Source organism: Cyprinodon tularosa, unplaced genomic scaffold, assembly GCF_016077235.1.
Source record: "Cyprinodon tularosa strain WSP-4 unplaced genomic scaffold, ASM1607723v1 ctg211, whole genome shotgun sequence".
In the NCBI taxonomy this organism is placed as follows: Eukaryota; Metazoa; Chordata; class Actinopteri; order Cyprinodontiformes; family Cyprinodontidae; genus Cyprinodon; species Cyprinodon tularosa.
Window position 1 is genome coordinate 1,156,865 of NW_024038781.1, and position 12,401 is coordinate 1,169,265.

At 36.0% G+C, this 12,401-nt stretch overlaps 1 protein-coding gene across 5 annotated transcripts in view; it reads left to right on the forward strand.

Moving 5' to 3' along the window:
- Positions 1–12,401, forward strand: part of dscamb (Down syndrome cell adhesion molecule b) — a 185,949-nt gene that overhangs the window by 132,248 nt on the left and 41,300 nt on the right. For 2 of the 5 annotated variants that reach the window (XM_038285537.1, XM_038285541.1), the window contains exons 12-24: positions 1,467–1,663; positions 2,525–2,621; positions 2,843–2,971; positions 3,052–3,219; positions 4,359–4,429; positions 4,663–4,906; positions 8,000–8,146; positions 8,616–8,771; positions 8,883–9,022; positions 9,168–9,321; positions 9,455–9,572; positions 9,655–9,821; positions 11,698–11,796. In XM_038285537.1, the coding sequence (XP_038141465.1) occupies positions 1,467–1,663; positions 2,525–2,621; positions 2,843–2,971; positions 3,052–3,219; positions 4,359–4,429; positions 4,663–4,906; positions 8,000–8,146; positions 8,616–8,771; positions 8,883–9,022; positions 9,168–9,321; positions 9,455–9,572; positions 9,655–9,821; positions 11,698–11,796 (1,887 nt within the window). The remainder of the gene's footprint in view (positions 1–1,466; positions 1,664–2,524; positions 2,622–2,842; positions 2,972–3,051; positions 3,220–4,358; positions 4,430–4,662; positions 4,907–7,999; positions 8,147–8,615; positions 8,772–8,882; positions 9,023–9,167; positions 9,322–9,454; positions 9,573–9,654; positions 9,822–11,697; positions 11,797–12,401) is intronic. The other 3 variants (XM_038285539.1, XM_038285542.1, XM_038285538.1) reach the window with 2 other exon arrangements.

Here is a 12,401-nt window from a genome sequence, read left to right on the forward strand (position 1 = left end):
AAAAATGTATTATACTATTAAATAATATTAAACTTTTGCTTTTCTAATTTCATTCATGGGTGATTCTAAAGAGTACTTATAAAGAGGAAGAGAGAATTACGGCTGAAACAATTAATTAGAATAATCGTGATTAATCTACTATTGAAATAATCGTGGACTAATTTAGCGATAGAGGAATCGTTCTGGAGAATAGAGACCATAAAATATGCCTTTAGCTGACAGAGCAACGTACTTAGAGCAGTAATTATATCGAAATTAAAGAAAATATATAAACATTTTGCATTTAAGATATAAAAAACAGTATTGTCAGTCAATATGCTCTATCCAGATCACCTCAAATGGAAAAGTTTTAGTTTCAACAGATAAAAAAAAAAAATTCTTCTTTAAAGAACTTTTTACTATCTGATTATTAATCGAAAAATTAATCAACAGATTAATCTATTTGCAAAATAATTCTTAGTTGTAGCCCTAGAGAGAAAGCCACTATTTCGGTATTTTTGTTGTTAAAAAAAAAAAAAAAGTTAAACTGTGCATCTTTTTTTTGTTTCCACTTCTCTTTTAGGCACTTTAAGAAACTATATCTAAAAATGTTATGAAAAAAATATAAAGTGGCTTTAAAACTAGACACAGGACTGCTGATGTCTGTGTTCCTCAACGGTCAAATGTATTATGCAAAAAAAATGCAGAATTTAATGCAACAAATGTGCTGTAAGCTATGTAATAATTTCTATACTCCTAACATTTAAAATCTGAGTCTGAGGATCCGAGGATAGAATTTAACAAGACGAGACTAGATGAAGCAAATATATCTTCTATATTCATCAATCTCTAAAAGTTAATGTGACATAAATCTATCTCGGTATGTTGAGTATGTTGTGTTATGATCACAAAACAGCTTCAAGTAAAAAAAAAGATGAAATAAAAGTTGGTAAACATGTGCATCTGTGTTTAGCGATTTTAAATTGAAGGTGAGATGTTCACAGCATATATTCATACCACCGATCAACACACACACACAGATACACACACTGGCTGGATGTGCTGCTAATGAGCTCAGTGTGTGGTTACAGCATAGAGCCAGACTGGCTCCACTCTCAGACTGATGGGAGTTCACACAGGAGTCAAAGCTTTTTTTTCTGCAACCCTCTGCCTCATCTTCAGAAAAGCAGCATGTTACCGTTTGCTGTCGTTATCAAAGCAGGCGCAGGTTCACCTTTAGGGCTCCTTTCCAATCTCTAAGTTGATGTGGAGAAAGGCAAATTCAAACATGACTTTATGATGGTCCCTGGAGTATTTTAATGTTTGTCACAGCTGTCTTAGAAAATGTAAAACAGCGTTTTTTTTCTGCACAAAGAAAGATAGGCATTAAACTCAATATGAATTTTATTTAAATGAAATGAATTATGGAATATAATGAATATTAATCAACTGATTCCTTTTTTTTCACATTACTTTCCACTCCCAAGTACCAGCCATGATCACCTCCTACCCAAACACCACTCTGGCCACGCAAGGTGAGGAGAAGAGGATGAGCTGCATTGCTCACGGGGAGAAACCCATCATGGTTCGCTGGGAGAAAGAGGAGCGCATCATCAACCCTGAAACCAGCCGATACGTGGTTACTTACAAGGAAGTGGCTGACGAAGTCGTCTCAACACTAGTGGTGAGCAATCAGTGTGACTCTAAATCTAACCCAATGTGAGGGGGAAGTGAGGTCCATCTGAGGCAAAAAAAAAAAAAAAGAGTAGGAGAAACTGGTGGAGCTGGAAAAAAATGTGTTAAGGTTGAAGAACTGTACTGTGAAAACAAAGTGTACCCTCCCAAATATTTTTTTTTTTATTTGCCTTATTTCCCACTAATAATGTTCCAGATCCTCAAACACCTTCAGTGTAAGCAGGTAATAATTACAAATAACTGCTTTAAAACTAGGATTTTCATCACTACAAGGACAATCAAAGATCTCCAATTCAGTTGGTCACAATGTGACCAAATGTATCATCCCCTAAACCTAAAAACTGTATATTCTGCTACTTTTGGCAGCACTTACCGTCCAGCATAATCCACAGTCCTTATTTTGATTTCTTTGCAGAACTTTGTTGTCAATGCCATATCAGTCTTTTTTGGGTGTGAACAGGCTGTCACATGATGCCATGTCATAATTTTCTCTCTTGTTTAACCCAGTCAAGGCAGGCTTAATCATTGTTCTGCATAGCTGAAATCAGCCTAAGCATAAAGTCACAATCTTATACCCTGACTCGATGCAAAGTTATCTAGTAGAGAACAGAATTAAGGTTTTAAAGCAGCTAAGAAGGACCGGAACATGTTTCCCTGTCACTTTGATATTCTTGCTCTGAAAATGTATTAGTTTTACAATATAAAGTTAACTTTATATTAGTCTCTATTTCATGTGTTTCATCTAGGGAAAATAACATCATTCAGCAAATAGATTGAACCAGATTTATATTTAAAGTTTGTTATTCAAATGCGTCATTTTGAAAACCCAATTAAGTACGTTTGTCCTTAGATCATGCCAACTGTTCGCGAGGACTCAGGGTTCTTCTCCTGTCATGCCATCAACTCCTTTGGTGAGGACAGAGGCATCATACAGCTGACTGTGCAAGGTAAGATTTCCTCTCCTTTAAACTCAGGAAGGTTATCTGTGGAAGAAAACCTTGTTTTAGAGTTGTAAATATTATGTTTTGCCCGGTATTTATTAAAGTTATACCATAAGACCTTGCATTTATAGGATCACACCCCTAATATGTTATAAAATAAACTATGTAGGTCCATCAAAAAGCTTTCTTCTCTCTCTAAATGTATTACTCTGCTGAAATTTCCTCAGAACCACCAGATCCTCCAGAGGTGGAGATCCGGGAGGTCAAGGACAGAACTATAGCTCTCCGCTGGACTATGGGGTTTGACGGCAACAGTCCTATCACAGGATACGATATTGAGTGCAAGAACAAAACAGGTACTAACAGATGAAGTTGACTAAAGAATAAAACAAAACTTAATTGTGTTTTTCTAAATATTCTATTTGTTTTCTTCCAGCTTCATGGTTGTCTGCGCAGGTAACCAAAGATGTGTCACCGCAGCTTAACCAAGCCACTATTATTGACCTCCATCCTTCTTCAACGTATAACATCCGTATGGTTGCCAAGAACATTATTGGAAACAGCAACCCCAGCAATGAGCTCACCATCACTACTGATGAAGCAGGTTAGTTAGCTTCATTTGAGGAATCATTCGACTCCCTTTGACTGTATAAAGGGCTGGTTATACTCCCCGCAGCAGTGTGTCGCAGTGAGCTTGTCGCAGATATTTTTGATTTATGCCCAATATTGAAGCGTGGTCTGCGCAAGAGAGTCAACGCAATAGGGACAATCATGAACTAGCTGTGGGTCTTTTCTAGCTGGTCCATCTTCACAAATCGTTTTCCTTAATGGTGGTCATACAAACAAAATACGGTAAGCCGTAAGGTACCAAACAGGAAATACGCATAGTGTAGAGCGGATGTAGAATTGACCAATCAGAGGCCTCCTGTCTGTGGCACTGTCTGCTGTCACCTACAATTTTGGAGAAGTGCAACAGAGGTGCACATTTGCATTGACTGCGACACACACGCAGATTACCTGGTTTCTGAGTAGAAAACCAGTGAAAAGGAATTTTAAAAGAAAACAGAATTAGATAATCAAGAATATGACTTTGTTCGCTTTAAAAAAAGCATGTTATAGTGTAATCTGAACATTAAAAATAAAGATGAAGTAAAAACCTTGCCAAAAGTGTTAATGCAGAAAAGCGACTGTATTATTTTGACTTAATCATTTCAATAAATATTAAAAGAAGAGCTCAGTTTAAGAGTTTCTCGGTTTCTCTCTAATTGGACGTTAGGTTTTGGACTCTATTCAGATGGATATTTGGCAAGAAATTTGTCCAAAGAATTATGATCATTCTAAGAACCCATAATTGTATAGATGTTGAGTCTATAATATCAAATAAATTAGAAATAAATCTGTTCACCACTGCTTTTAGCTGGTCCTCTTAGTTCTAGCCTATTTTCTATTGCTTTTAATGATCCCTCCTGGGCCTTAAAGCATGCTGAATGGCACATTTGATTAAATTAATAACTAAACTCAAGTTATAAATTGTATTATCATTCTTTTTGTCTCGATTTTTAAGTGGTTTGTTGAAGATGTTCGACTTTTTTTAATTAATATTGATCTTAGGGAATAGCTCTAATGTGCATGGCTCAGTGGGAACCTGAAAAGCAGATTTTTAGTTCAACAGCACCACCTAGTGAATATTTTATGTTTTTGTTTTGAGTTGTGGAAATGGTAAATGATATGCTTCCTTCACAGCTCCTGATGGCCCTCCACAAGATGTCACTCTTGAGCCAACTTCCCCACAGAGCATCAAAGTTTCCTGGAAGGTAGGCTCATAAATAAATGTCTCACATCATCAGCAGGACCTTGGGTTGTAATTGCACTTCCTTCATTTGAAGAAATAAAAAAAAACTAGAAATGACAAATAATAAAAAAAAAATCATCATAAAGTTCAGTATCTTAACAATATAATCCACTATTTTGCTGAACACAGTGGAGATAAAAGATACGTTCTGATGTGTTTGTTTCTTAATCTCGTCTCATCTCATATTCTCCACAGCCCCCCCATAAGCATTTGCAAAACGGTGTGATCCGCGGCTACCAGGTGGGCTACAGGGAGTACAGTCCTGGAGGGAGTCACCAGTTTACTATTATCAGTGTGGATTCAACAGGAGACACCACCGAGAGCATCATGCTGGACAATCTGAAGAAGTTCACTCAGTACAGCGTGGTTGTTCAGGCTGCAAACAGAGCTGGAACAGGACCTTCTTCACAGCAGGTGGTCACCAAGACCCTGGAGGATGGTGAGCTGGAGATCTGGGGCTCATAAAATGTGGGGAATATACTGTATGTATTGCTCCTCAAAAATGTATCTAGTATTTTGTCACCCTCTTTTTGCATATTATCCAAAAGATTAATTCTTTAGAATCTGAACTGATTTACTAACAGAAAGTTGTCAATTATTGTAAAAAAGACAGAAAAGAAGAAATGGTTATTTAAATATACAGAGAAGCCAATCACCTTCTCAAATTAGTAAATCCGTTTTCTAAATTGTCATTGAAGGCCTTAAGAGAGGTTTCTTAATAATCACGGAACAAAGAGCATCATCGAGACACAGTACACAGTATCGAGACAAAGCAGCACAGTCGACAGATTAAACTAGGAGCGCTGTTTAATCCAAGATTACGGCCGGTTCTAGACAGGGGCCAGTACCCCTGTAGAATTGGTCCTTGCCCTGTACTGAAGGCATAATACTAAGAAAAAATTCTATTTATAATATGCGTTGGAACTGATTGCTACTTTGGACCAATTTTTCTTTAGTCCTCCTGATATTTTTAAAAAATGAAGGTGATAGCTTCAGTTATATTGTGTTAGAGTCAAAGTTTTCATCTGCTTAATGTTATTTTGAACCAAACTAAAAAATACTCTAATTTGTTACAGCTGAATATATCCGTTTCAAAAAAGTTCTCGATCAGAACTGATCATTTTAATTTAAAATAAGTTAAAAATAATCCTAATATGAATGTGCTGTGCATTGAACTAATATTCTAAAATATTGCTTTATTTTATCTTTTAGTAAATATGTACTTATCAATTATTTATTTCAGCTGTTTTTTTGTTTTTGTTTTTACATGGTGAAGGATTTATTTCTTTATTTTAGGTAAATAAAAGTAAAATTTTCAAACTAAAAGTATACATTTTTAATTCTAGCAAAGTAAAATTTAAATAAACTAAATGATGAGGAAATGGCATTTCAGTGCAGATCTCCAAGTGCTGTAGCTCTTTGGTTCTGCAGCTTTTTGATTGTATTCTAAATCATAAACTATTGCCCTGTTTTTGGTGTTATGCTTTTCTGTGCTTTATGCTTTCCCCACCCTGGGCCATCTACTAAATGTGGTCTAGAACCACCAATGTCCAAGATAACTAAGACATATTTATCTACAGTGCCTAACCTGGCAAAAGCACAGCACTAATATTCATTAGAAATGCAGCCAGGAGGTCTGTGGTAGCTTTGTAGGGGTATCAGAGATCCCCGACACAAGTGCGATCCCTTTTTAGATTTCTAAACTCGATTGAGTTACTAGATCAGAGGACTTCAACAGGGGGTCCGTGACCCCTAGGGGGTCCACAGAGGTACTGCATGGGGGTCACCAAAGTTTTGGTTGATTAGACTTTTTTTTTATATTCCCCCAGCATTTTTTCCACTAATTTAAATGTTTTTAAATACACAGTAACATAAATTCTACACACTGTAGTAAACAGAAGATGTCTTTTAGTCATCAATGCACACATTCAGAGACACACAGGAGCTCTTTCAAGCTGGGCACCGTTTCCTTCAGAACACCTGTCCCATCAACCAGGAATCAGAAATAGTTTAATAATCCCAGGACGGAATTACTTTTGTTACATGGCGCCATCTGTAATAGAGTGACTATAGAACCAGTCTGATATAAACCAATTTCATACAATATATATAATTAGGGGGCCCCCGCTCCACCTCGCCATCAGTTTGGGGGTCCTTGGCCTGTAAAACATTGAAGACCCCTGCACTATATTAAAAATTGTACCCTTTTTCATTTACATTAATGTCACTTTGTGTTGATATTTCACATAAAATCCTAATAGAATACACTTAATGCAATGTTTTTAGATTAACAAGTGTTACGAGACACTTTAAATTATTAGTTACAGCTAATGCAGTTTGTCTTATATCTTCTCATCTCATTAGCTATTACCTGCTGTGACAAGAGATGCAAGACAGCACCTTGTAGAAGATCTCCACCTGCTGGACATAATTTGAAATGAAATAGTTCTCTGAAATGTAATTCTCTGTACTCATTCCTCTGCTTACATTTCAAAACATTTCTGGTTATTTTCCTTTTTTGTACTGCACTGAACACAACCTGAGAGACTCATCTGAATGACACTTCAGATATATAGAAACTATCAGAGAATACACTGAGGGCAACAAAACAGGATAGATTCAAAACAGATTTAAGCCGATTTGCAAATAAATTATTTTAAAAAAACTTGCAATTTACCAATAACAGTGGAATTATTTTGAAGTTTTTTTTAGGAATTCTCAGAAAGGTGCAAATACTGAGTTTCAATTATAGAGTTCTGTGCAGAGAGTAAATGGCTCATCCAGTAAATATAAAGACAACAACTTGTTAAAGAGAGAGTAGTTGGCTTTTAGGAATATCATAATATTATTTTACAGATGTATGTATGTAAGCCAATAAATATATCTAAACAATTATTTTGTTTTAATTTAAATTAATTTAATTATTAGATAAATGGATCAAATGCAATCATACAGAAAAGGATTTTCTCAGACCAAAGATGAGTGAATATATAAATTTGTTGACACCAACAAAAGTAAAATGTTAGCTTCCCAACAGCTAAGTGTTCTCTCTTGACTCATTTGTTGTGAATTTCTCCTTATCATTAAGGTTTATCTTATTTTCACTTCTTCACTTAGACTACTGTTTTAAAAATATGCTCACTTTAAAAACAGCAGCTCCTCAGTCTCTATTTATCAATAACTAAAATGCACGCTGGAGCAATTCATAGCACGGTTGGTTGCCTTACAGCAAGAAGCTCCTAGGTTGATTCCCAGCCCAGGGTCCTCTTGCATGCATTTGCATGTTCTCCCAGTGCCGGCATGAGTACTCTCCAGGTACTCCAGCTTCCTCCCACAGTCCCAAAATATGACTCTTAGGTTAAATGGCTTCTCTATATTGTCCTTGGGTGCAGGAGATAGGCAGCGGCCCCACTGCGACCCTGACAAAATAAGCAAGAGAAGATGGGTGGAGGATGGACAACTAAACGGTCCCTCAAGAAATTAACATTCAGCCTAAAACCTCAGTCTTTCATTTTTTTTCTCTCCTTGACAGTGCCCTCCCGACCTCCTGAAAATGTGCTGGCTGTAGCCAAATCTCCAGAGGTGATTTCCCTCTCCTGGATGCCTCTACCAAGAGAAGCTCTCAATGGGAACCTGCAGGGCTACAGAGTAATCTACTGGGCAAATCTGCCTGATGGAGGTACTGACTTTCACACAGAGGAACACTTTGACAGGATCTTGAGGAATGTGGTTATTTTCTCTGAGCTAGCAACTTGGAGCTGCTGATTTGTCAAAAAGTTATATGGCTGCATATAATAGCTTGTTTAAACTAATTATAAATCTGAGGTACTGGAACTAATTTTCACAGCATTACATAATAAGGTAATTATGCTTCAAAGCTAACTAACACTGTTAATACTCTGAATCAGGTCATGGCAATGCTTGGGGGGGTCTGCTGCATGATACGTCTTGTTGACCTATTTACAATGAACACATCTATCTGCATGTCTATCTATCTATCTATTGATTTATTTATACTAGCTGAGTGTTTCAGGTCATTGTAATAAGAAGTTTGGCTAAAACATTTTTCTTTCAAATGTATGCCTAGATCTGCACCTTACACCAGATCTGCACCTTACTTAGAAATGTTTTTTCCCGTTCTGCTTTAGAACTTGGTGAAATCCGGAATGTGACAACTGGCCAGCCTTCTCTGGAGCTGGATGGTTTAGAGAAGTACACCAACTACAGCATCCAGGTCTTAGCTTTCACTAATGCTGGAGATGGAGTCCGCAGTGAGCAGATCTATGTTCGCACCAAAGAGGATGGTAGGGGAAAATTAAATCTTTACCAAGTTATGTTTTTTTTTTTTTTTTTTTTTTTTTTTTTGCTTATGGAGAGTTCATGATGATTGTATGACTTTGTCTTTCTTTCTTTAGTTCCTGGTCCACCAGCAGGAGTAAAGGCTGCAGCCTCTAGCAGCTCTGCTGTGTTTGTCTCCTGGCTGCCTCCGCTTAAACTTAATGGCATCATCAGAAAATACATTGTCTTCTGCTCTAACTTGCATCCCATGGTATTAGCATTTTTTTACCATAAAACTTTCACGATCTTCTCTTGTCTTTTATATTTACTGAGTTTAAGGCCAATGCAGCCACATTTCCAAAGTGCTAAATACTACTGCAGCCTCCTGTTACATTGTCCTTTGTCTTCTCTTGGATTTACAGGTGATGAGTGAGTTTGAGGCATCTCCCGATAAATATTTTTACAGGATCCCAAATTTGGCTCGAAACAGACAGTACAGTGTCTGGGTGGTGGCAGTGACGGCTGCAGGGCATGGAAACAATAGTGAGAAGATCACCGTGGAGCCTTTACCCGAAGGTATCAAATCCTCCACAGTCTCCCCTGATACGCTACTGATAACTAGCATCAATTCAACTATGTGTTTGTATAAATGGTTTATAGTGAGTCCCTGTTTTTAATATGTTGCTGTTTATGCTTGCATTTTCCTCAGCTCCAGCTAGAATCCTGACATTTAATGGAACAGTCACTACTCCCTGGATGAAGGACATTGTTTTACCATGCAAAGCTGTTGGAGATCCTCCTCCCACCATCAAATGGCTCAAGGGAAAGTAAGTAATTAATATTTATGTCTATTAAACAGCCATAATCTAAGCTTTTTCTGGAATATAGAATTCCTCTGTTTAATTCTAGCACAAATGGGACACCTACGCCTGTAATTGTGGATGGTCGTCGTAGCGTCCATGGCAACGGGAGCTTCCTAATCCGTACAGTAAAAGCAGAGGACTCTGGGAACTACAGCTGTGTGGCCAGCAACAACTGGGGGTCTGATGAGATCACCCTGAACCTGCAGGTTCAAGGCAAGTGGGCAAAGAAAAGGAATAGAGATAATTTTGTGGTCTGATGTTTATAGAGATACCTTATGTCACTTTGGTAAAAATGATTGCATTTTAGTAGATAAATCTCAAAGGTTTCTTTATAACAATTCAAAGGACAAATATATCCAGAAGAACATATTTTTTTTATGAATACCTGATCAACAAAAGCTGACATTGAACCTGATTTACATAAAGTGTTATGATAGTAGCTGCATAAAAATGGCCAAAAATATCTACTGATGTTTAATAGTATGTCTAAATTTATTTGAACATTATATATAAATGGTTTGATTTGCATCTGTTATAGATTTGTTAAAATAGTGCTGGAAAGTACATGAAAACACCAGGAAAAAACATGGCTAAGTAAATGTGCGGCAAAATTATCTTTATAAAGAAAATGAAAATAGAAATCAAGCAAAAAATGTAAACAACTGAAGGTAAAATAATCACAAGAACATTTAGAGACACACAGTAAAGGAAGTCAAACCTAGAGGTGGACAAAATATCTAAATATTTTACTAAAATAAGAAGGGAGCTAAAATAAAAAAGTAAAATAAAAAGTAGGCATTCAAGTAATTACTCAAACATCTGGTAAAAAGGCTACTCGTGTACTGATGGATCATCTAATATACAGTCTTATACAAATTCTTTTTATTATAATGCTAGTTTCAAGTGATAGTATCTGCTATTTATTTTATTTACGTGATGGCCAAATGGATCAGGAATCTTAGCAGACAGAAACACACACACGTATCATTCAAACATAGAAAACATACAAAACTGTGGGCATGTTGATTCTGCATTTTTTGGCCAATAGATTAGCCTGAAAATGCACCCCAGTAAGCAGTAATTTAACAGTATGCTGTGATAAAATTTTTCAAAACATCAATGTTTCTTCAAAGATTTAGGGGAACATAATGAAACTTTGTGTTATTTAGCAAAATTTGGTATTAATTCAGATTTTTTTCATATGTGACTTTATCAAGGCTTAAAGAAGTTTGAGGCAATTTCATAATAAATGCCTTTGAGAGGCTAAATGTCATAATCTCTATCTGCCCCCTTGTGGTGACTAAAAAGTATAGCAATCTAATTCAGAAATAAAAAAAGAGTTTTTTTTAATCATTAGGGGCGATGCTGAGTCAGATATAGGAATCTTTATTACTGTTATAATGTTAGATATATTCTAGTTATTGCTTAAGTTATTGCAGTTAGAAGGGCAGCAAATATAAACTTGTTATTGACTAACATCTAGTACTATTCATGAATAATTAAATACTTCTATCCATTTGGCAAAAACCTATGCAAATACTCACGGCAACAATATGTTGTTTTCCCCCCCTTTTTTTACCAGTTTTGCTTGAATTATTTTAATTAATTTATTTTAATTAAATTGCAATTAACAACTTAGACCCATGCTCCATTTCTCGTAAATACTGTACGACAAATGGAGCATGGGTCCATTTGCCATACAGTATGTTACTCTCTAGCCTTGATAAAGTTGCTAGTTTAAAAAAAAAAAAAAAACAACAATATTAAAGTTAAAAGATTTTTAATAAAAAGAAGGCAAAGTTTGTTTTTTATCAGTTCTATGCTTTGAACATATGAAAGATAACATGTGACAATGTGACTATGAAACTGACAGGTGCTGACCTCAGAAGGCCTCAAAGTTTGCATGAAAATGTTACGTGATACACATGCAGAATATTACAAACAATAGAAATTACTGGCCCTTTCTTTTCTTTAACTGTAATTCACATATCAATTGATTTGATGTTTATCAAAATGAAACCCTAAGTTGGTGAAGAAAAATAAGCATTACAACACAAACATGATCAGTGTGCTGACCTGTCATCCACAGTACCCCCTGACCAGCCCCGTCTCACAGTTACCAAGACTACCACCACGTCAATCACGTTGTCATGGATACCCGGAGACAACGGAGGGAGCTCCATCAGAGGTGAGGGTGTAAATCCTCTACAAATTATATGTACTTCTGTAAAACTAGAGGAAAGTTTGATTAAAACCAAATATGAAAAACACATTCATTTATAAGCTGCAAAATATGAAAATATAAAACAAATATGGAACAATTGTCTCCTGTTGGAGCTTTGTGATAGCCTATTGTCCATTCCTCTTCATCTTTGTTTTATCTCTGTTGTTCCCTGATTGGGTCTCATTATTTTCTGGTACAGCACAACAGTTAACTCCTAAATGCTAGATTAAAAAAGCAGGAGAAAAGATTAGGTCTCGTTTAGCAGAAGATTAAAGTGTTCCATCTTATGCTGCAATCACAACAAATGTATATGTGGTGATTAATCATAGTTCCTAATCAAACTGCTCCTGTCTTTGTTGTTGTCACCATGGAGGCCGTTCAAAATACCTGCTGTGTTTTATTTCCTTCCTTTGCCTCCTTATAACATCATCCATCAGGAAGACACAATCACCACTTACTTTGGTCTATGTGTAGCTCTATATATATATATATATATATATATATATATATATATATATATATATATATATATATATATATATATATATATATATATATATATACCCTTG